This window comes from Rhinolophus ferrumequinum, chromosome 12 (genome assembly GCF_004115265.2).
Source record: "Rhinolophus ferrumequinum isolate MPI-CBG mRhiFer1 chromosome 12, mRhiFer1_v1.p, whole genome shotgun sequence".
NCBI classification, from domain to species: Eukaryota; Metazoa; Chordata; class Mammalia; order Chiroptera; family Rhinolophidae; genus Rhinolophus; species Rhinolophus ferrumequinum.
This window is the reverse complement of record NC_046295.1, coordinates 58816680-58843024: the sequence shown is the minus strand read 5'-3', so window position 1 is coordinate 58843024 and position 26345 is coordinate 58816680. Positions and strand designations below refer to the sequence as shown.

General features: G+C 36.0%; 2 protein-coding genes across 2 annotated transcripts; one reads left to right on the top strand and one right to left on the bottom strand.

Moving 5' to 3' along the window:
* Positions 1–3913: 3913 nt before the first annotated feature.
* Positions 3914–4867, top strand: LOC117031547 (olfactory receptor 13F1). Its single transcript, XM_033122034.1, has one exon. It carries the CDS (start codon positions 3914–3916, stop codon positions 4865–4867), a length of 954 nt encoding a protein of 317 aa, XP_032977925.1.
* Positions 4868–10372: 5505 nt separating this feature from the next.
* LOC117031546 (olfactory receptor 13D1) lies at positions 10373–11311 on the bottom strand. Its single transcript, XM_033122033.1, has one exon. It carries the CDS (start codon positions 11309–11311, stop codon positions 10373–10375), a length of 939 nt encoding a protein of 312 aa, XP_032977924.1.
* Positions 11312–26345: the final 15034 nt, after the last annotated feature.

Genomic DNA, 26345 nt, shown 5'->3' with positions numbered 1-26345 from the left:
CTGTGAGTTGGCTTGTTTTTGGACTCACTCATTTGTTGAGGATTGACTGACAGTTGGCTCACCTGGGATGGCCTCAGTTGTGGCAACTGCGGCAACTCAGTTCTGCTTAATGTGCATTTCATCCTCCCGTTGGCTAACTTGGACATAGTCTCATGACAATAGCAGAGATGGAAGAGAGAGGGCTAACCTAATTGTGCAAGGGATTTACATCTCTGCTTGCATTATATTTGCTCATGCCATGGTGACCAAATCAAGTTACACGCCTAAGGCTTAAATCAGATGAGGTGGGCCTAGGAAGGAGTGAAGAACTGAGGTCATTAATGCAATTAATATACCACTTATATATTAATTGTATAAGGTCACTTAGCTAATCAGTAGTTGAGCTGAGCTTCAGTCCGGAACTCTTTTACTTTCAGTCCAGTACTCATTCTGATGCTCCAAACCATCAGGGTTATTATGTAATCTTTACAAAATCACACACATTGTACTAGGAACTTAGTCTATTTCAGGGGCATTTGATAGTAATAAATCACCTGATTGATCAATGATCTCTCTTCACTTTGCGGCCATTTGAAAACTCAGTAAGGATATCTCATTTTTTTATTACTCAGATAACTGCGATATTTGGAGAGATTTCTGAACACAAATGGGTCAGTTTACAAATTCAGAAGCCATGTGGAAAGAATTTCTATAATTCTATTAATTGGAATGTTTGCTGCATAATATGGGGCAATCTATAGATGGAATGGCAAGTGGTCTCCTCTAGTTCTTTTTGCACAAATGCTGCCCCCAAAGTAGGTCTTTTACTAGGCCAATGACTTAAAATAATTTTTAAAATATTTGCTTAATTTTTTTTTGGTCCCCAATTAGTTGATGTAACTTGGAGACTCACACCCTTGAGAACTGGAAAGTGTCTTAACTTCTTTATGTTTGAGTATCACAACATTAAATTGTTAAAGGAGTTGGAAGGTCCCTAATAGCAACAAGAGACTTTCATAGTCTTGGTTCCAGGGATAACCCTTCGGAAGTTTTTTTTGGAGCAGATCACAGGTGGTGATTTTGGCAGAACAAATCTCCCCGTCATGACTTCTCTCAAGAAATTATTTTGAAATTTTTATTTAATAGGAGACTTTGTGAATTAAGCAAGATTTGGGTTGATTTTTTGCAAACCAAGAACATCCATCTCCTTTTTCACAGCAATCTTCTGAATAAAATACGTCTGCACAACTGACTGTAATATAGTTTTCATAGGGTATTATTATAATTGTAAAATTCAGAATGTTTTACTCTTTAGAGCACTGCACCAGATTCGTAAGAAAGACTGTGCTGAAGATAACTTTAACTCTAAACGTTGACACACTCATTAACCAAAAAGAAAAACGTTCCTCACAAGTGCTGAGGTAAATGGGAGCGTCTCTTTCTACATCCTCAGACTTACAAAATTGATTAATGGGTTTCAACTAGGCCAAAAAAGCCAGAATAGAGATATTTACTTTAAAAAGAAGTACAAATTGGCAGGCAAATATTGCAGTGAAGGAATGAGTCCTGAATATAGTATAGAACTTTTAGTGTTATTATACTCTACATGTTGTCATTTACCTCAGACAATGCATTCAACTCCTCCGAGCATCCGTCAACTTTAAAATGAGAGGGTTGGGTTAGAAGTTCTCTGAATCTATTCTGGCCCTGACATTTAGAAATAAAGAAGGGAGCTTGTAGAAAACCATTTAATTATTTTAGCACAGCAATCAGATATCCTTTTAGAGAAAGAGAAAGTATCTAAATAAAATGACTTAGGGTAGATGAGACTGGCAAAGATTGAAGATAATGGTCAGGGAACGAGTGGGGACTCAATATACACAAGAAAAGAAGACTTCATTGCTTGTTTCTGAAAGGAAGGACAAGAGGGAGATGAAGAGAGGAAAAAGGGGAGAGCAAGACAGGACCCAGAGCTAGAGCAAGAAGACTGGGTGTTGGCTGAGGAAAGATCAATAGAGAAACCCTCAGGGGAAGTGGTGGTGTGTATTGACAAAAATGGATTTTAGAGACCAGATGTCTTTCACTTTTCTGGAAATAACCAGTAAGCGTTTTATATTCAGCCATGGATTGGGGTTGAATTTAAATAGATTGTGAAATGTACCGTTTTTTGTTTTTTCAAATCTGGGTCAATGTGGGCCAGCACTGGAGCAGCATACAGGCAATTATGGTTCTGGAAAGCAGGGAGACCGTGAAATCTTAAACCTTTTGTGATTGTCAGAAATTAGAGAAGCCATGTAACCGGAGTGGTGGAGGGAGAATTTAAAATAAATTAATCTAGATCTCTGATACCTGCACAAGATAGGAATAATCATCCTTCTTGAATGGATTAGAAAAAAAACTTTCAAAGAGGTCAAGTGATTTGCCTGATTTTGCCGACCAGTATGTAGCATGGTTGGATTTAGAGCCCAAATCTCACACTCCGGGAACAATGTTCTAATTCCGTACAGAGAATGATTGTTTGGGAAGCATTTCTACCTCTTCTAAGAGTACAAGTGGTCGTTGTCTTTCCCCCTCTCTCTGTACATCAGATATGTAAAGATAAGAGCTCATCATCTTTGTTTCTTAATTCAACTAGTTTCTTTAATGTTGCTGATAAGATTGCAACTGTAAATGACAAACTGAGAGCTCTTCAGGCTTTTATGTTGACCCAGAGAACTATGGTGAAAATGTACTTATTTTAACATGTATCAAGGCAGCAATGTGTTATTAAAAAATCTTTAAGGGGAGTTATTCCTTTGCTGGTATTGTGAGGAACAAGCTCTTGAGAAACTCATAGCCTAGTGGTTGTGCACCTGTAACTATAGTTCAGTGTGATACATTTGAGTAACATAAGTATGTACAAAGGATGAAGTGTACTTGAAACAACAGCATGCAGTTTTAATGACTGGATAAAAAAATACAAGAAAGACAAGACTGGAGCTGGGAAGGAAGGACATTCCAGGTAAATAAACTGTAGATTAAAGCCACAAAAATACAAAATGGCACAGTAAGTATGAGGAACCACAAGCCGGTTGTTGTTTTAGACCAAGGTGTGGAGGTGGAGTGTTGGGAGGTGAGATTGGAGAAGCAGGCAATGATAAAAACGTGAGGCTTGTGTGTTTGTGATTGATTTCATTTGAACTCTGTCTTGTAGGCCACTGGTTTTTAAGCATGTTGCCATAGGTGATCGATTGTGAGATATATTGCAAGTAATTTGATTTGCATTATAAAATGTATATCTTTGAAAATGATTTTTTTTAAGGAAGTACAGGTTCAAGATCATTCCATATTCAAAAATATTGGACAGAAATCAGGTAGTGTGATAGAGATTGGACTCTTGTCCATCTTCTATTTATGTTCTTTAGTGTGAAGCATATCCATCTGTTATAGTGCATAATTTGCAGCTTTATAAAGTACAACCATATCTCTTCTCATTTTAGCTTTTATAAAAAAATATCTCTTTGCCAGAAAACCTCCCCAGTCCTTAACTTGAATAGGTCCAATGCATTTTTTGATTAAACTAATTCTCAAAATGTCTCACTGAGCAATACCCCTAGCATACAGTTAGGATTATTTCATGTTTGCCTAGTACCCTGGGGCATACTTATATCATTTGATTGCAATTGTTCACTTACTTGAAAGTGTCTTATATTTTATTGTGAGTTGCCTGAGAGCAACTTTTATGTAATTAAGCTCTAGATCTTCAGTGACTTACAGTGTATTCACTAAATTTTGAATGAATGAATGAATGAATAATTAATATGCTATCGTCAGGATAATGATTCTTTTAAAGTACTACTAATAAAGACACCTTGAAAGTTGGTAGAGTTTAAATTTTTCAATATATACAATGTATACTTTTATTCCTTATATGAAATGAACAATAAGGAATAAAATGGTCAAGACAAAATTGACAGTCATTTCAAATTTTATTTTTCTGGGATTTATTCACTACCCCAAAGCTGAAAGCCCCATATTTGAGCTGCACTGGCTGATGTACCTGGTCACCTTGCTGGGTAATATTATTCTGATCTCCATCACCATCCTGGATTCCTGCCTGCACACACCCATGTACTTCCTTCTCAGCAACCTCTCCTTTCTGGACATCTGGTACACTTCTTCTGTTCTCACTGTAATGCTGGCAGACTTCATTTCAGGGAAAAACACCATCTCATTCCCAGGATGTGCCACTCAAATGTCCCTTGCCATGGGCTCCACTGAGTGTGTGCTCCTGTCAATGATAGCATATGACCGATACGTAGCCATCAGCAACCCCTGGAAGTACCCCATTATCATGAACAAGAAGGTTTGTGTGCAAGTTGCAGCAGGCTCCTGGGTGACAGGCTCCCTCACCACCCTGGTGGAAACAATGTCTGTGCTGCATCAGCCTCTCTGTGGAAATAGCATCATTGATCATTTCACTTGTGAAATTCTGGCTGTCTTGAAACTGGTTTGTGTAGGCACTTCCAAGGTACAATTAATCACTCTGGTAATCAGTGTGTTTCTTCTTCCTGTGTCAGTGCTTCTCATTTGTATCTCTCATGTGTTCATTCTCTGCAACATCCTAAGAATCACTTCAGTGGATGGTCGAAGCAAAGCCATTTCAACGTGTGCAGCTCACCTAACTGTGGTGGGTTTGTCCTCTGGGACATGTCTCTCCACATACCTAAAGCCCTCAGCTGTAGGTTCACAGGAAATAGACAAATTTATAGCTTTGGTATATGCTGGATTAACCTCCATGTTAAATCCTATCATTTATAGTCTACGAAACAAAGAGGTGAAAGCAGCTGTGAAAAAATTGCTGAGTAGGAACGCTCTTTGTGCTCTTTTAATACATAGTACCAAATAATATTGGTAAACATTAAGAGATATTTAGTGGTCAATATACACCAGAACATTGGGATAATGGGGGAAGATACACATTTCAAATGAGATGTGTGATTTCCTAAGTGTCTTCCTTGACCCACGACTGAAATTCTACAATTATATATATATATATATACACACACACACACATATAAATACACTTATATATGTATAAATATATATATATAAATACACTTATATATGTACATATATGTATATGTATATATGTATATGTTTAACATAAGTATATCTGAAATGTTATACAAATAGATCTCATGATAATGAATTTCAATTTTTGTTTTGGGTTATAGAGTATAAATATAACTTTAAACATTGTTAGTGTATTGAGTATTCAAAATTATATACATGTACTATACAAATATAATAAGTCCAGTAGATTTTTTTAAGCTAACTTATGATTAACCTCTGTTTAAAGCTGAATTGTTTCCCTCTCTTATGTTGAAGCTCTCACACCCCCAGTACCTCAGAATGTGTCTGTATTGGGAGCTTTGGCCTTGGAAGAGGTGAGTAAGTTAAAATGAGACCGTTTAGTGTGGGCTCTCATACAATCTGACCTGTGTTGTTTTAAGAGGAGGAAATTTGAACACACATAGGAACACCAGGGATGCTCACACACAGAGGAAAGGACATAGTGAGAAAATGGTCGTCTGCAAGCTGAGGAGAGAGATCTCAGAAGAAACCAAATCTGCCGACACCTTAATCTTGGACTTCTAGTCTCTAGAACCATGAGCAAATAAATTTCTGTTGTTTAAGCCACCCAATCTGTGGTATTCTGTTATGACAATTAGCAAAGTCATACAACCTCTTTTTCAGTATAACTACATTTTATGGAAATAATTTCATATTATATAAATGTGTGGCCATGTTTTATATGTGTAGATATGTTTGTACATGAAGCTAGATGTGCGTGATGGAAATGTCTGTGTACAAATGTAAATGGTCTGCACAAACATATTCTGAATAGAAGTGGGATAGAGGAGTGCCAGTCAGGACAAAAATAAGTAGAGAGTTTAGGGTATGCTGTTGGTCTGAGGGTGCTGCCATTATTTTGTGCATTCAAAAAAGCTTCAAGGTATTTCAGTGAACCTATTAGTATCCTTTTTTACTGTGCTTCTTCCTGACACCTAGTTTCTTAAATCCATGGGTATAAATGAGCCCATTAGCACTTAGAAAGAAAAGGCATGTAATCTATACTATAGAATTTATAATATCCAACACTCATTAAATTGGTATAAAATACTGAAATATATGAATACATCTTATATAAACCATAATATAAATTAAAAAATGTATACTCAGCAGCTTTTGTAGTATTTGTAGATCCCCTCTAGAACAGATGACTAAATGTGAAGTTAATGTACAAAACTTATTTGCTTTTATCATGGAGTTGTCACCAGAGTCAATAGAATTGTTGTGATGGTTTAGACCCAGGTTGAGGCGTGCCCACTGGCATAGAAGAAAGAGACAGACGTGCTGGGATTAACTTTAGGCATGTGAGAAAATCATATCAAAGATTTGACTAGTCTGTCTAAAGGGTGACACCTTTAAGACAGGTAGATAGATTGGTATCAATGGATTGACCAATCATTATCCAATGATAATCCTTGAAGGCAATGATCTATGGTCTTTGGAAGAGTAATAGAAGCGTAAGAGAGTGGAGATAACAGAAAGGAGAGTACCCGTATATGTATGTAACAGGTATCACAGTGATTAGACTTAAAACTTTTAATCCAACTAGTCCTATTCACTCATTCTACCCTCATTCAGAGATTGCACCTTCACTGCCTACATAAGCAAGGTGAGCATAATCTATGGAGGAGGAGGTAAAAAGTATCCAAACTTCACCAACCTCTTTTTCTACATGGAGGCTTCCTAAGTAAAGTTTGTATCCCTTTTAACATTTTCTATTATCTGGTCTTGGGTTTATTAGCTCCAAGTGGGTTGTTTTCCGAAACTGTCTTCATCAAATACCTATTAGCTTGGCTTTGTGAAAACCTCTTAGGGCTTTCGATAGTATTATGGGCATGAGGACTGCGGGCTGCTCTGCCCTGAGTTGAGTCAACTGCAGTTGCACACAAACTAGATCACCTTGGCTTCCTTATTCTTTGATTGCCTATGACTAGTCTTTTTTATGTGACATAATTGGTTATTTTAATACACCTAATAGAAGGATGGGGTTAGCATTAGTCATCACTTTTTAAATACAATGCAAAGGAGAGATTTTAAGTCAAGGTTAATGGTATATTCCATACAAGAAATAATCAATAACCGTTAATGTTAGCGCACAGACTACTTCTGTATTGAAGAAGCAGTAGGGGTATATCATGACAAAAAGGTTTTGAATAAAGTTAAGAGCAATGCTCAAATGAGACTGGATATTAATTCAAAAAATCCTGTTCATTATCCTTTCCACTGAACCCTCATTAGCACAATACAATAAGAGCTATGAAAACGTGATTCTCAATTGAAATCACACAGAATATTGTTCTATGTAATGGTCTACATACTGCTGTTAAAGAAATAAAAATTTGTGGAAAAATCATCTTTTTAATTTACAGTGTCAATACTTGTCAATTTAGTAGCTGCTGCAACAGGAGTAGTGATGTGATGGTCTGGAAAATCATGGGCTTTACAACCCAACTACTCAGGATTGAATTCCCACTCTTCTACTTCTTAGCTGTGTGACCTTGGAAAACTGAATTTGACCCCTCTGTGCTTTGGTTACTGCATTTGGAAGATGAATACAGCAACACTTATATCATGAGTTTGTTGTGACAATCAAATGAGGAAAATAAATTCAAAACAAGCAACCAATTGCTACTAATTTTTGTTATTCAAGTCAAAGGAAAGGAGAGAGCCTTCCAGGGCTATTGATTAGCATTCATTTAAGAGATGAAAAGGTGAAATGGTTTGACGAGGCCAGATTGTCGAGAACCTTGTACATTCGTTTTTATTCTGCAGAAAATGGAAAGTCAGTGAAGATTTTGTTGCACTCTTGTGATGTAATCAGGTTAAGCTCTTAGGTTAGAAAGACCAATTTTGTGACAATTTTGTGACATATTAGTATGGAGGATTGATTAAGAATGGAAGAGACGAGTTTGAGGACCATTACAATAGTGCCCATAGAGGCAATGAAGACTTAGACAGAAAGCAATGGGATGAAGACAGGATGAACATGCGAATTACAGGGTTGTAGGGTTGGATCTGAGGATCTCTCATAGATGGACAAGCAGTCATCAAAGATGATTTCATTGGTCTAAGTAAATAACTCTAATGCAGCCATTAATTGGATTAGGGGAAAAGCTTAAGGGTGATGACTTTATAGAGATGTAAGCTGGTTGACTATGCATTTGGTGGTTAGACTATCTCTAATTCTAAACTAACACCACAAGGTTTATTCTAGTTTTTTCCCTTTGTAACTCCTTCTCTACAGTGAGAAACCTGGATTCCGTTGTACCTAATGTGTTTGGTTGTTACTTGTTTTATCTCCTGTGTGTAACTGGTCTCCCATTTCTTTTGCGTCACATTACCCTCTAGCACCCCAGTGTTCCCATACTAGCATTCTTTTTAGGTTGATTGAGATCTAGCACTTTAGGCAAGACTGTCCCTCTTCAAAGATGCCTGCTTCAGACTGATGGATTCTGACACACTTGACGATTTTCTCTTCCTTGGGTGTGCCCTACTCACACCATTTAGGTCTTTATTCAGGGATTCCCTCTATGCCTCTCTTAGTCTTGGATACCCATTATCTGAGTCAGCCTGTGGATGCCTTCCTCACACATTCAGGCTCTGACAACTCATGCTGGACCGCCTGCCCTACTCTTTCCCCTGGCAGGTCAACATTTTCCTAACCCCACTTATCTTCTAATAACTTCTGCTAGGTAACCCTACTTTGCAGATGTGATCCTTAACCAGGTACTGGGATCCGTACCCCACATCTTCTGTGTATACCCCTTTCATCCTGCTTGGGCTCTGGCCACCAGAACTGGGCCATCTCCTGTGTGGGCATCCTCTTCATTCTGCTTCAGTTCTGACAACCTGAGCTAGACCTCCCTTTCACATTGATATTTCACTTACTCTGTCAGGCTCCAAAACATCATGCTGGGAGGAACAAGCAAAGATTCTCTCCTGAACACTGTTGACTTACTAAAACCTTTCCATGTGGCCCTTCAGCATAGATTTTGTCCCCCTCCAGCTCAGGCTATGACCCTGTACCAGGAAGCTCAATTATATATTATATAAATATGAGATATGCTATTTGATACAAAAAATACCACTACATGTTATTATTCCCTAGCAATTTCAAGGGGATTACTTTTTGAAAGGAATATAGTTAAAACGAATATCTATTGCTTCTGAAAGAGTAAAATTGTCAGTGTTCTTTAAGAAGGATTTATACAATTGATATATTTTTCTCAGCAATTGCTTTTTAGAGACTAATATACACTGATCTGATTTTTGTCTTGTCCAGCCCAAATGACCTCTTTTAATATTTTATTCAATCTTTTATCTGCTCTATTTTTCTATACATTTAAAATTAGCTTTTGGATTTCTCATTTAGTAAATGAAATAATACATATATTCAAGTTTTCTTATCTCCCTGCATTATATTAAGTCCTTGAACTATATTTTACTATCCTTTTAAATGTTTAATTAATTGATCAGTTCAACAGTTAATTACTGCCTACTGTTTTTAATGAATTTGACATTAGACTTCATAAAGAGAATAGTGAATTCTGCCATTGGGGAGATTGCAGAAGCGAACAAATGATTGTAGTATAAAAGGAAAATTGTTAGAACAGAGATAAAGTTCAAAGCAGCATGGAGGAGGGGAAAGCTAACCATGGGTACATTTTAAAAGGATTTGCAGAAAATATAACACTTGTATTGTCTTTAATAAGATTGCTAGGATGTCACCATGCAAAGAGAAATGTGATGATGGGAGTGAAGTGGCACATGCTGTCGTCCTTAGGTATGAAAGACCATGACATAGTTGGATAATTACGTAGTGAATGGAGCACAGCATGTGCAAAGGAGGTGGGAGAAAGATGCGGAGGGAAAGAAGAAGGGGAGATATGTACCTGACAAGTTAGGTCTGGGCCAGATCAAGTCCCTGGGTACAACAAAAACCAATAATCAACAAAAAATCAGAAAAACATCAACTCAACTAGTTCTCTCAAAAAAGGGAATGAAAAATGCGTGTTTTATCGTTAAGTAGACCCATGTACTAGAGTTTCTTAGAAAAGCTTGATTTCAATTTTTTCTTATTTTGAAAAGTTTATTCTCATTTCTTAGACCAGTTGACTCTATACTTTTATGTCATTTTCATAAAAATATAAAGCTAGGTTATCATCTTGGAATTTCTTTCCAACTCCTAAATTCTGTGATTCTACATCTAACCTTTCTTTTGTTGGATTTGTATTAAAAACCTTTGTCCTCACTATACGAGCTGACTTTATGAATGCACTCATCCTTCCCTCCAGAACCAGTGTCTGGTCAGCAGTTTTCTCATAGCTCCATGAACCTCCGTATTCCTCAGGCTATAGATGATAGGATTGAGCATGGGTGTGACTATTCCATAGAACAGGGCAATCAGTTTGTCAGAAACATTATCTTTGGACTTTGGCTTCATATACATGAAAAGGATTGTCCCATAAAACACAGTCACCACTGCTATATGGCCTGAGCAGATGGAAAAGGCCTTTTTCTTTCCTTCTGCTGAACTGATTCTTAGTACAGTATAAAGGATGAAGATGTAGGAAATACAAATCAACAGTAATGGAGAAAACAAAAATATTACGTTACCTAACATGATAGCAACCTCATTCAAGGAAATATCTGTGCAAGCCAGCTTGACAAAGGCCAGTATTTCACACACAAAGTGATTAATGACATTTTTTCCACAGAAGGGCAACCGGATGGCAAGAAGAGTTTCTGTCAATGAGTTGAGAACGCCCAGTCCCCAGGAGAGAGCAGCCATCTGAATACAAAGCGCCTTGCTCATGATGATGGGGTATCTCAGCGGGTTGCAAATAGCCACATAGCGGTCATAGGCCATCACTGCCAGAAGCACGCACTCTGTGGACCCCATTGTGTAGGACACCGACATCTGAATAACACATCTAGTGAAGGAGATGGTTTTTTTCTTGGATAGGAAGTGTATCAGCATTGAAGGGATAAAGGAGGACGTGAACCAAATATCTAGGAAGGCAAGGTTACCCAGGAAGAAGTACATGGGTGTTTGGAGGCGGGAATCCACGAGAGTTAGGAGGACCAGGGTGCTGTTCCCCATGAGGATCACCAGGTACATCAACAAGCACGTCGCAAAAAGGAGTTTTTCAGCTCTTGGGTACTCAGAAAGTCCCTGCAGAATGAACTCGATCTCTGTCCAATTGGTCCTTTCCATTTTATTATTTTATACCTGGAGTAATCCAGAAAAGGAAAAAAAACCCTGCATGTTAATTTAATGAGTCTGTACAATATTAACATATAAAGTAAGAGATCATTGCAGGAGGGGCAGCAAGAGTGTCAGCATTAGCTGGAGTGCTGAGAACAGCCGTGAGTTTAGCTTTTCGAATTCCTCTTCCAGCTCATAAGGCAGGGGCTTGAAGACACGTAGGAATTACACTGGTAGCTAATTAAAAACATGGACTTCTGTATTCCATCCCTGAGATTGTGACGCACAGGTTCTGAGGTAGGGAAGAACTATTTGCATTTTTAACAAACATTTGTTATTTCCAATTCAGTGGACCCACAGACACCACTTTGAATATTATTATTTTGGAAAGAGCATACTTAATCTGTTAAAATATCTATTTATTTGATTTTATACCATGCCAATCAATAACAATACTATTGGTCTACAAGTATGTTCACATATATTACTTATTTTATCATCACTATCATTCTCTGAGGAAAATGAAGTTCATAGAGGTAAAATGTATGTAAAAACACAGTAACTGAAATGTACTTCAAAACATATTTTTCAAATCTGTATTGTCTTAGTTTACATTCCCTCTCCCCCATTTTTAACTACATGCTTATTTCCCTCTCAAAATTATGTAAGTTTTCTAAAGAATGAGAATCAGGCATATTTTAAAATTATGCTCTCCAGAGGATTTTAATTTGCAACAGAGGAAGAGAACCACCTATCTAGTAGAGTGCTTTAAAATGTTAGTGTCCTGATGAATCACATAGAGAATCTTTGTAAAAGCTTCTGAATTAGAGGGTCTGAAGTGGATTCTAACAAGTTAGATTCTAACATCTAACATTTATCAACATGTTCCCACATGCTGTTGCTCTGCTGAACTCACATGACTAGTAAGGCCCTTTAGACCATCTGTCTCCAATACCTTTCGAGGTGCCATCAGTTCTTTTTATTGAATGTAGGATTGTAGCTGAATAGTAGACGATGCAAAACTGAACCTTTTGTGAGAGCTGTAAGTGAGATTTCTGTGTAAATGTGTTGCAATAAATTTTGTGTTCTTTAGATTTTAGATATACAAGCAACCAAATTGTGTACAGAAGAGCCTGCCTTTTATTTCTGCCCATATAAAAGTCATTCCTCTACCATTTGTCGAACTTGCTATTAGAGACAATATTTTCCAAAACAAAAATTTGAAGTCAGCAGAGGCATCTGCTGAGTTGTGTACCATAAAGCATGGAACAAGTGACTTTAATCTGAAAAAGTTTAGAGTAGATATTAGTAGATGACATTCTTCTTTATAGTGAATAAATCAAAGAATATAATTTTGAAAACACCTCTTCATCCTCAAGGTATTCTACCTAGCTTTAAAAATATTCCTCGAAGGAAAAAAAAAATTGATCCAATGGGTGAGTTCCTACTTAGTGTTTTCAACCAATGGTTGTGTTTCTGATAGAGGATTTGCCATTTCTCCCTGAGGTAGTTGTTTACCAACAGGTTATGCTACTTTCTATGAAAATTCCAGTTTATAATGGTGAGACATGTTAAGAAGCATAACAGAATGTTTATACATCTGCTGGCTATGGAAAGGAAGACTCTTACCCAATTCAAGCTGCACCGTTCTTTGTAGGCACACTTTACAAAGAGGATAGACAAGTTGGGCAGGCCAGGATAAACTTCTATTTCGTATTAACGTTGAAATTTGATTGCCTGAAGGTGCATATATCAAGCTACTGTGAATCTGGGAATAGATTCTTACAGATCCTTTAAACGAGCATCAGTCGTTTGGGGCCTGTACTGAAGTTTGTGCAGGCAAGATGTGAATCACATCAAATGTCCCCTCTTTTCTTTTCTAGGAACATATCCTGAAAATTGATTTCTATTTGGAAATTACTTGCAGAAAATAATTATGGTGTGCATTTGGTATCCTAACATCTCCGAGGTAGTTAATGAAAAAGAAAATTCACTTGCAAACCTTTATAAGAGAAACCACCAGTCTGCTTTAATGCTTTTTCAAGTGGGAAATAAAGGGATAATGGAGAGTATAAAGGAAATTATTTTCATTACTCTTGTGCTAGTGTAGCTTTTAAGAAGCAATTGACGAACTCTGTTGAATAGCATTGTGTTTGATTTTTTCCTCCTTTTAAGTTTACTTCCCTAAAGTGCATTTCAGGAGCAAGGGGATGAAGAATTTTAAGATTTTTGATAGCTTCTAATAAATTACTTTCTGTGAGATCTGTGTATTAGATAGTTCAAGTTTTTCTAGTTGTTTGTCATTATTGGATGTTATTTTTTTAAAACAGTTTTTCATTCTTGGCTAATGCTAGGGAAATTGCTAAGTAATCATGGTACACCCATTTGATGGGTCATTATGCACCTACTAATACAACATTTGTGATGAATTTGTATAAACACAAAAATGATGTTTAAATTACGTTAAAACGATTAAGTGAAAACAGGAGCAAAACAACCGTTACAGCATTGTTTGCAAAACCAAAATCTAAACCAGGATAACCTAGAAAGAATAGAAAGACTGGAAAGAAATATTCAAAGCACTCGTCAAAGCACTAATGGTTATCTTAGAGAACTTTTCCCTACATTTCTGAATTACCCAAATTTCCAAAATAGATACGCATAAAAATATAATTAAAAAAAGAGAGATACAGTAAAGTAGGTGTCCAATTATGTGAGAAAAATTAACTCACAAAAAAAGGTGAAACAGTCTTAGGTGTGTAGAGACTACACAGTGAACCTGAGTTGTACTGTTGTGACCTGACCAGTTAATGATTGCAACCCACGGTTTCCGGTGAACCTAGAGTGTTTATAATCCCTACCTCTACAAAATCCTCCAGGTTACAGTGTTTATTGCTTTTAGGAGGTGAGCCAAGATAAAGAACTTGAGTTCTTGACTTAATCATATGTATCAAAAGAGATTGCAGACTATTTATTCCTAGAACAGAATTGTCACTAGAAGATGAAAAAGCTGAACTGGCCTGGATCCTAGCCATCTCTCTAACTCCTCTCTCCCAATCCCTGGTCTGTTCTAAAGAATGACCACTCTGTCCTTCAATGCTTTGGGACTTCATCTGGGTCCTGTTTTAGTGTTGTAATAGATGTAGGAAAGTTTGTGACTTTTTTATCCAAACCAGAAATCAAACTCTTTAACTTTCTAGGAGGACCTCTAACTTTCTCTAAGTTTTTCCTTATGATTTGTTTTATTGACTTAGCTACTTAAAGATCTGATGTTTAAAGTACTAAGATTTTTGGATAAAAAACACATGCCATCCATACTCTAAATTCTTACTATAGGAAATAATCCTGTTATCCTCTTCAGCTCTTCTGAAAAGATCAATTAAGACCATTGGTACTGTGCAGAGATTAATGGATTTGCCAACTCTCAATTTATAGATTTTATAAACTCTAATCTTCAATTAATATGCCACAGGGAAAGAAGTATTGTTTTAGCTCACAAAGAGAAGTCATTGACAACGTGTGAGGGCCTAGTATGAGGCACTTTATGTAATTTTTATCATTTAATCTTCAAAAATAATTCAAATATTATTACGAAATTTTCACTCTTAAGGAAATTAGTATGAGATTTCAAAAGTTAAGTACAAATTTCAACATCTAATAGTTGGTAAATACTAGAACTGTGATTTAAACCCCTACTTTCGATTCCCAAGTTCCCATTTTGTACTATACCACAATGTTTACTAATTTATACAATTTTTATAAAACCACAATTTAATATGATGCAATTAACTATCCTCAAGGATCCATATGATAAATATACAAATAAAATATATTTGCCTCTTTTGAAAACATTGAAGACATTCATTATCTTCCACTTACGAAGACATTATTCACAATAATGAAATCAAGTGAAAAATATGCCCCAAATCCCTTTCAGGGCTAGGATAGTGGAATTTAATTTGTCATATAAATGAGAACTCAAAAGTTTTTATATTGCTTCTTTTGCCTTGGTCACCTGGGGTTCAGACTAACAATTATAGTTACTTCTGCCCTCTATTACATATTTGTTGTTTCTAATCCTATTTTTACCATAAACACCTTTAATTCCATTTCCTCAAACCCTTATTAAGCATAGTTTTTGTGTGACTAATATATAAATCACCATGGATTCTTTCTGCAAATAAGTTTCTATTAAGATTTTAGTAAACTGGATACTTGAATACAGTAATCATTAGCTAATTATTTATAAGGGTCTGTTACATTGCAAGCAAGCTTCTCTTCCTCTCTAGTCTCTTCTATGGACTACTTTGGGATTAAAAATATTTAAAAATATTCTGGTCTTAGAGATGATGTCTGGGCTTTTGTATTTTGTTCCTTTACGTATATATATTCAAAATCCCAGCAGCAAGGATCACCTCAACTCAAAAATTTTTATATTTATTGATAGGTTATTTTTCTTTTGAAATAATTTTAATAAAAACCTGTCTCTTTATCTTACCCCCTGATTGGATTTTGAAGTCATCCACATCGTACCATTCTATTAAATAATAGAAAACATTCTCCAGAATTTGAATTCCATTTGCATTTTTCAGATGACACCAGAAGATTCCCAGTTTTAAAGATGTTTGCTCCTCTTTTCTTTAAAAATGTGGGAAAGAATAGCCACACTCAGGCAATTTGGCTGTACACTGAATCTTCTTAAGAGGGTGTCAAGGAAGTAAAACATATTAAAAATAAAATCAATGATGCAACTTTAGTTTTACATGATTTGTCCTAAGGTTGACACTTACTCCAGAGAGACTCAGCTTCTTTTGGAAGTCAATTTAATTTATTTTTACAAGCTTCTTCAGGCCCTAAGTTTGTGAGTCAGGAGGTAGGATTCCCTAGAGATAAAGTCTAAATTCTGAACATTCCAAAGACCCAATTATCTTAAGAAACCTACCATATGTTTCTTGGAGTATTCACTGAATGTGTCTGTATTTGGTGGCTTCAACATAAGTTGAGACTGGAATTAGAATATGTCCAAAAGTTTTAAGAAATGTTAAATTTTCCCAAGAATTTTTCTTCCTTCCCCAGCTTTCTTGATGTATAATTGACATAACATTTTATAAATTTAAGGTATACAATATGACAAGTTGATATATATACGTATTGCAAAATGATTAGCAAAATAAGGTTACTTAACACATACATCATCTCACATAGTTGCTTTTGTGTGTGTGTGTGTGTGTGTGTGTGTGTGTGTGTGTGTGTGTGTTGAGAAATTTAAAATCTATGTTAACAGTTTTCTAGTATGCAGTACATATTGTTAACTGTAGTCACCATGATGTGCATTACGTCTCCAGACTTATTAATTTTATAACTGGAAATTGTACCCTCTGACCACCATCACCCATTTCTATTTCCTGCAGCCCTGGCAACCACCAATCTAGGAATTCTGTTTCTAGGAATTCAGTCTTTGTAGATTCCATATATAAGTGGTCCAGATTATACAATATTTGTCTTTCACAAAACTTGTTTTTCTTTTTTTTCTACAAATAATACTACATCAATACCTGTGAATCCTAAATAAGTAATTCCAACTCTTTAAACTCTTTTTATCTTTCATGTTCATAGTTTTGTTAATTTTAAAACATGCATTTTTTATTTATACCAGTATAATTGTTGTATAGATGAATTTTAATTAGTATTTGCCACTTTACATCAATTTTTTGTGATTTTTATAGTATTTGTAATATTCTTTTTCAATATTTGAAGAATAATTCATTAAGTGGAACTGCTATAATTCTAGCATACACTTTGAATGTTATTGGGTATTTTAATTTGTTTCTAATATTTTGAGATTTTGGTAAAATGACCATCAATATCTATGTATCAGGTGAAATTTCTTTCCTTTTACTAGAAATAACTTAAGGAAATCTCTAGTTAGGAATGTAAGATGAAAGGATGTGAACTTAGAAATTTCATTTTTCCATGTTAAGTAATTTTTCCAAAAATAACACTACATTGCTACTGAAGCATTTGCATATTTTTTTGTATTTTTTTTAGAAACAGAGAAGGTGTTTATTTTATTCCATTGGTATAAAACATTGCTTTGTTTTAGAGTTTCATTTTTTTAAATTCAAATTTGTTGGGGTGACGATGGTCAACAAAACTACATAAGTTCAAGTATACAATTCTATAATACATCATCTATATATCACATTGTGTGTTCACCACCCAGAGTCAGTTCTCCTTCTGTCACCATATATTTGACTCCCTTTACCCTCTTCTCCTATCCCCCATACCCCCGTACCCTCTGGTCACCACTAAACTGTTGTCTTTGTCTATGAGTTTTTGTTTCTTTATTTGTTTGTCTTATTCCTTTGTTGCTTTCAGTTTTATATCCCACTTATGACTGAAATTACATGGTTTTCGACTTTTTCTGTCTGACTTATTCCACTTAGCATGATAATCTCAAGATCCATTCATGATGTCACATGTGGTATATTTCATCTTTTCTTAGGCTGAGTAATATTCCATTGCATATATGTACCACATCTTCTTTATCCAATCATCTATCAAAGGACACTTTGGTTGTTTCAAGGTCTTGACCATCGTGAATAATGCTGCAATGAACATAGGGGTAAATATATCTTTACAGATAAAGGTTTTCAGATTATTTGAGTAGATACCCAGAAGAGGGAATTCTGGGTCATATGATAGTTCTATTTTTAATGCCCCCTTTGGTCACTGCAGCATTATTTACAATAGCCAAGATATGGAAGCAACCTAAGTGTCCATCGATAAAAAATTGGATAAAGAAGAGGTAGTACATATACACAATGGACTATTTCTCAGCCATAAAAAGAATCAAATCTTGTCATTTGTGATAACATGGATGGACATAGAGGGTATTAAGCTAAGTGAAAGAGTCAGATAGAGAAAGACAAATACCATATGATTTCATGTATATGTGGAATCTAAAAAAGAAAATAAATAAAAAGCAAAATAGAAACAGATTCATAGATACAGAGAACATTTTGATGGTTTCCAGATGGGACGGGGTTTAGGTGGATGGGTGAAAAATTCACAGTAATAAAAATTCACAGTTATAAAAATAATCTCAGGATGTAAAGTACAGCATAGGGAATATAGTCAATAATATTGTAATAACTATGTATGGTTGCAGATGGGTACTAGACTTATTGGGGTGAACACTTCATAAGTTATATAAATGTCTGATCTCTGTGTTGTACCCCTGAAACGAATATAATATTGAAATGCAGCTGTAGTTAACAAGTAAACAATTATTTAAAAAATGCATCACATGATTTCCCCTCCTGTTCATTTATCAGGTATTTATTGAGCACCTGACATGGGCCAAGCCCTTTGTCAACATTGAGATAAACTTGGACACAGTTGATAAAAATATACAGGCTCAGAAATATAGATTCAAACTTCTTAGAGAAAAACATGAGAAGCGTTATATTACAAGCCATAAAATGTCTACCTTTATCTGTAATTTACATCCTCTTATGCTTAAAATTATGTCATAAGCAGTTTTTCACTTATCATCAAATACTCAGGGAACACTTGTTTTTAGTGGCTACATAGTAGTCTACCACATTTACGTGTATGTTTCATGATTCGTTTAACCTATTCTCAAGTAATGGGCATTTACCTTGTTTTCGTTTTTTTCACTATCATAAATAATCCTGCAATAATAATTACAAGTTATTCTTTCAGGGGACTGCTTACATTTTATTTACTTTTGGAATAATCTCAATCACTTTCATAATGGAGATAAAGATAAGTGCATACTCATATAATCACACAGTAAAACAGTCAAATTCTAAATTATTGGATCTTAGAGCTGAAAATCATCTTTAAATTGATCTAGTTGTAACGCTTATGAGATGACAGAAACACATCTAAGTATGGTGGATGTTCATCTTATTTCTGCCCCCAAACCCAGTGATGGTTGGAGCATTTCATGAGGCCATACAGGTTATTTTTGGATAGTTCTCATCATTAGAACATTCTTTATATTTAACTGCATATATCACTCTCTATATGCTACTCAGCTTTTCCTATTGAACAACAAAAATAAGTATATACTCCTTTTTATGTGACAGCTTTTCAAGTATTTACAGATGACTGACAAGGTTGTTATGTCATAAAGAGTACTTATGGCACTTCATAAAAAATAGTTAACATTATTATATTTGATTATGAATCAGTGAGTCTGAGTAGTTTGCCTACTGTTGATGCTATAAATAATCACTTTTAGTTGGTTTTGGTAAATAACACAGACATAATCATTCTGCTTCAATGTGAAGTTATAAAAATCAATAGAAGGAGTATCAAAATGAATTGCTGCCACCAAAGAATGGAATCTATTCTTTAATGAGTAGGGGAAAATACAGAATGCTTGTATGAGACAAAATTATATAACTTATTGAATGTGATTACACAAAGCCTTGCAAGTCATTCAAGATAATTCCATCTAAATTAGAAGAGGCTCATTTTTCTTGGTAAAGGTATTCAAGTCAATTTAGCTCAGCAGTCTTGTTGGCAGACCGAAAAGATGTGGGAAACTCAAAGATGTGTAGTGTACAGCTCTGACAAGTCATGAGCTCCTGCTTAAAATAACATTTCTGCAACAACTTCCTACTGGTCTCTCACTTTTCATTCTTGCCTTCCTTCAGTATATTCTCCATACAGCAGTATGATGGATCTTTTTAAAATGTGATACAGATCAAACCACAACTCTGCTTACAGTCTTACATGTCATTCCAGCTGGGTTTCTATGCTGATTTGTTGTTGCCTATGCCTTACTTGTTAAATATTTTTTGAACATCATCTCTTGGTAGGGCCCAGTTTCTCATTCATACTAAACTGAGAAGTGGCCACAACTTGATATCTTGTAAGGGCTATCTTCTGGACAGTAAACTTTGTCTTAAGACGAGAGAAGATGCTGCATTCTGACTTTCACATGCAGCACAGTTTCCTATAAAACAAAGCAGAAAATATTTGGAAGCAGAGCTCTTACTTTCAAGGGTCAGGGCTGTCTTTCTATGCTCATCTTTGGGTGTTTCATTTGTATCCAGGGCTAAGGTACTGCATCCTACTTTCCTGGGGCTTTGTGTATCTTGGGGGTGGGTGAAGAGCAAGGTATGACAGAGACGCAGGACTGGGTAGGTTGGCACGGCCAGATTACCTTCTCCCACAGATGCCTGTACCCAATGCTACCAGATGCTGAAGGCACAGATACTGATACATTTTCAGTTATGATGAATACTAGGTAATGTTAACAATGACACATTTATTTGAAAGTTTCAAATTTGAGTTCTCTAAAATTACTTTGAAAATTTGAGTAAACATATAAAATCCCCAACAAAAGATAAAGTAGTTTGATCAACTCTAGTTCACTTCCTCACATTTGTGTTACAATCGGTACAAATATTCATACTGTCAAAGAAGCATTCATGGGTATCTGATCATATAGCTACTGTTAGAAACCTTGGCCATCCACATCTTAAATTTTCTGTAATGAATGTTGACATATCTAGATGCAGGTGAACACATAATTTGTTCATCTGTATCCTCCAAAAGAACCCTAACAGAACAGGTTGCTCTTGGAGGGTCATGATTATTCCACAGTGATTTTGAATCGATGTGATGAACTGTCCTGTTATATAGGGGTGCTAATTAGTTTGATTATTTGTTTATCATTCTTTTTTTACTTGCCATTTATCATCTTACTGACCCTGAGCTGAACACTGAACTTGTACCATATTTAAATGTCATTATAGATTATGTAAATTCAGAGTTAGAAAAAAAATCTTAACACTTATTGAAACTTAGTCCAGTGGGAGGAATCCTACTTGGGGTTCTCCTTTATAGTGTCCCAATCCATGGTTGTCCTGGATTTATGTGAACAGTGAAGAAAAAAACTCTCCACTTTCAATTTAGATCATTCTATTTCCAAACAACTGTAATGGTTTTTTTTTTTAAAACCACAACATTAATCATATGGGCCCTCAATTGATTTCCCAAGATGAAAATGGACATTCTGTGTGAATTCATGTCTTCTGGGAGTCATGAACTCAAATTATCTTCACTGCTATACAATGAATGTACGTGAGTAAAACAAGCTGAATGTAAAGCAATATGGAGGAGTGGGGACTGTGGTTAACCTCTTTAATTCTATGTGACTAAACAAAATGCATACGCTGTATCATTCCCTTCCCCATCAGTTTATCAGCTCTCTCCCTACTTAATGTTTTCATTACAATACGTCTTCTTTGCCCTCTCTAATTATATTTTCTGAATGACTTGGTGATGAAAGTGCATAGAGGCTGCTTTATCTTTCTAGAAAAAAATGATTCCACTTTTAGAATTTTCCACATGATGATCTCATACACTCTTTTTTCGTGTTAAGTTGTAACTAAGGAGAATTGAATCTCCTAGGAACAGCCCAAGGTTCCCTCTAGAAAACTTGTAGAGGGAAGAGTGTTGTTAAAAAGTTACAAGTTTACTTTAACAAGCTTGACTTTAGAAGGTTGCAAGCACATGGGATCCCATCCCTATGTAACCTATTTGTACCTTGGTATCCGAGAGAAGTAGGTCAGTCAACTTTTAATGATGTCTTCTGAGATGTAGTTCTCTGCTTTGGTGTAAATATCAGACTGTGTTTTATATTCCCGTGAGAGGAGATTATGAGGCTGAGACAACAAGTAGAAAAGAAATGTCTTCCTCGGCCGATTGGCCTCTTTTGAACCATTGTGTTTTATATGATCAGAGGCCAAATACAGCTGAAAATTGTTGTCTATTTGCTAAGGAGATGGATAGGCAGATCTTTCACCAGTCCAAAAATTGATATATATGATCGGGTGATTGAAAGCGTATGAAGGTCGGAGTCTGTTTAATTGTGGTCTAATCTTCGTTGTGCCACTTCCTAGCTGTGTGATCCGGGGCCATTTGTACAACTGTTTTGGACTTCACATTCCTTATTGTATAAACACGTATATCTTCAGGGTCTTATGAGGATGAAATGTATCTGCAACACAAGTGATGTTTACTGTGTTCTCTTGCCTGAGCTACAGAAAACATTAGTCACTGAAGTGGTTGCTTCATTTTTAATTCATCTGAATCAGGGAAGAGGGCTTTTCTTTCCCCATTTCTCTGGGAACCTCATGGATGTTGTCCAGAGAAAGTCATAAGAATTTCCTGTCTGGGCACAGTAAAATCATTGCTCTTCTATCTCGGTTTAGGGCCCTACTGAGCTCACGCCAACTTTGGACTTACCACTGTTGATTCTCCTGCCTGCCCCACAGGAGCCGTTTCTGCACCAACTGGGTCGTAGTCCCTCTTCTCCACATTAGTATCTCTGATAATCGCCAATGTCCTTGTCTCCGATTTCCTTTCTTTGAGTTAGGATATTCCCTTTTAGGCCTTTGTGATCTTGGTGACTATGCCTAGCCATCCCTCTCTATCTCTTGCAACGTGCTTCTCTTTTTAGTGGTTTCTACTTTTTTCTTCCCTAAAATGTGAAGGGCAATTAGTAATGGTTGCTCTGCTTTTTCATCTACTGCAGAGATATTACCTATAATATCTGCATCAAAAATCGTACCATCCACAGTATCAAATTTAATATCCATCATTAGTGTTTAAATTTTGGATCATCATATAATGGCTAGATACCATCTACCTGCTGATCCACTATCACCACAAGCAAACCTGGTTATAGTGGAACTCTACCTATTCTTCCAGTTCCTTAGTTTTTCAAAACTAAGATCCTTTTGTAGAGTGAGAGGAGTGCTATAAAGTGTGGGCGAATGAGCTGCTACATTTAACCTTCTCAATAAATAAGAAAACTGAGGTTCAGAGAAGTTGAATTACTTTCATAGGCTATAGATTAGTAAGGTAGATGGGAGCTCTGGTCCAAACAGTTTGACTGCACATCCAGTCTCCTAACTAGTCATGTTTTCTGCCTCTCTTATACACTAAAAATTCATGAACCTAAAAATGCATTATCCCTAAAGTGTATCACACTGAAAGCCTATGACCCTAAGTTTAGTTAGCAGTTTTCTGGTTGGTTAAAACACTTGGTTCCAGGTGATTATCACCTGTTACCTGTAAGTACATGGATATCAATGAGTTTCTCAGGAGGATGATACAATACTGGGTTCAAGACAAAGTCTAAGCATTATTCACTCTTATTCATGGCTTTTGCCATAATTATGGAGAACTTGGTCATCCTAGTTCCATGAATACACCTATATATCCAGTTAACAGCTTTGGAGAAATTCTGAGGTTAAATTCACTGAGGATATCTTAACTTTCTTGCCCTCTAATATCTTTGAATTAATTTTCCTGATTCAGATGCAACTGGACCTCAGGATATTTCCCTTCTGACTAGTAGGCAGTAGAGAAAATCATGTCTTTAGAGTCAAGACTATGGTTTGAAAACTAGCTTTACCACTTAGAACCTGCATGATCTTAACTTCTATGAGTGTCAGTCTCTTCATCTATAAATGGAGAACAAGGAGATAATATATTTCAAGATTATTGTGAAGATTTAATAAGAAATAACCTGTGAATATACAGTCCAATGTCTGTGTGTTGGCTTTGCATTCAAATTCTATAGTTCCTTATCCTTGACTTTCTTTTCCTTTTGTTTCCTTCCCTCTCTCTTTGTGAAGCCAAATTTCCTATAAGAAACTAAATGCAAACTTTTCCTTAAAAAAACAGGTTTTCCAATATCCAGTAAATTTTAATATATAGTATTCAATTATATTTCATTTCTTAGCAGGGTTGATCTGGAAAATGTACTTTGCAAAGACTATGTCACAGTTATCAACCAATTGGAATGAATACTGACTATAAGTAACCAGTATTGCTGTACCAGTGGGTGCCAGCTCACGCCTGGGCTTATGAGGTTTTAATTTTTTGTTTGCAGTTTTTTCTCTGAGCTATAAAGCAAGCTGAAGTTTAGCCGGCATACGTTACTATGGACACACTGGTTGTTTATGGCAGGAATTCACTGTGATTTATTAGAGTACTTGCCATAGAAGTTGTTAAATATTTTGAGTATCCTGACTACTCATTAATCTTTTAGAAGTGTGTTTTAATTATTTTAGGTTATGGAGTTTTTAAATTAATTACTTTTAATTTACTTGAAAGAATATGGACTGTTTCATGTAATTTCTTGGAAATTTGCTGATTCTTGCTTTCAGCCTAATAAAATACCTATTTTTGTACACATTCCATAGGTACTTTAGAAGAGTGTGTGTTCTGTGATAGTTGGGTTGTTAAGCTTGTCAATTGTTTTTTTCAAATCAGAGACTTCCCACATCCTGCCCGTGATTTCAGATGTTTCTATATTTCTGGAACTAGGTTTTCTCTTCTCTAAAGGTAGGGAAATATTAGATCCTTGAAGAGTTATCATGAGGATCCAAAGATATGATCTTTTTTTTTTTTTTTTTTTTTTAAGGTGAGGTTATTTATTTTGATAAATTTTATAACAGGTTCTTAAAGGTGAAATGGAGAAGGACAACAGGATCAAAATACTAAAGCCAACCAAAAAGGTAGCATATTTCTTTTTTTTTTTTTTTTTTTTTGAGGGATTTTTTTTTTTTTTTTTTTTTTTAATTTATTGGGGTGACAATTGTTAGTAGAATTACATAGATTTCAGTTGTGCAATTCTGAATCACATCATCCATAAATCACACTGTGTGTTCACCACCCAGAGTCAGCTCCCCTTCCATCACCGTACATTTGATCCCCCTCACCCTCATCCCCCACCCCCCAACCCCCTTACGCTCTGGTAACCACCAAATTACGTTCCCCAGATTAATTTTCAAACCCCGTGGCCATCCTGTGGTCACCGACTGCCCTCCAATCCCCTCACCCTCCCCCCCACCCCCCACTCCCCCCGCCCATCTAGCAACCCTCAGTTTTTCCTCATTGTCTCCCAAACAGTTTCTGATTAGTTCATTCACTTATTCTTTTCTTTAGAATCCGCAAATAAGTGAGATCATATGGAACTTATCTTTCTCTGTCTGACTTATTTCACTTAACATAATGTTCTCTAGATCCATCCATGTTGTTGCAAATGGTAAGATTTCTTTCTTCCTTATGGCTGCATAATACTCCATTGTATAAATGTACCACAGTTTCTTAATCCAGTCATCTACCGATGGGCATTTTGGTTGTTTCCATGTCTTAGCTATTGTGTATAGTGCTGCAATAAACATAGGAGTGCATAGAGATTTTTGAATTGAAGTTCTGGATTTCTCCGGATAGATACCTAGGAGTGGAATTACTGGATCATAAGGTAGTTCCATTTTCAGAATTTTGAGATACCTCCATACTGTTTTCCATAGCGGCTGCACCAGTCTGCAATCCCACCAACAGTGCACAAGCGTTCCCTTTTCTCCACATCCGCGCCAGCACTTGTTGTTTGTTGATTTATTGATGATAGCCATTCTGACTGGGGTGAGGTGGTATCTCATTGTGGTTTTTATTTGCATTTCTCTGATGGTTAGTGAGGTTGAGCATTTCTTCATATGTCTGTTTGCCATCTGTATGTCCTTTTCAGAAAAATGTCTCTTCAAGTCCTCTGCCCATTTTTTAATTGGATCGTTTGTTTTTTTGGAGTTGGGTTGAGTAAGTTTTCCATAGATTTGTGATATTAATCCCTTATCAGATATATCACTGGCAAATATCTTTTCCCATTCAGTAGGATCCCTTCTTGTTTTATTGATGGTTTCCTTTGCTGTGAAAAAACTTTTTAGTTTGATATAATCCCACATGTTTATTCTTTCTCTTAGTTCCCTCGCGCGAGGGTGTATATCAGTAAAAATCTTACTCCGGGTAATGTCTGAGAAGTTTCTTCCTATATTTTCTTCTAGGTATTTTATGGTTTCAGACCTTACATTTAAGTCTTTAAGCCATTTTGAATTTATTTTTGTATATGGTGTAAGGAGGTGGTCCAACTTCATTTTTTTGCATGTGTCTGTCCAGGTTTCCCAGCACCATTTATTGAATAGACTGT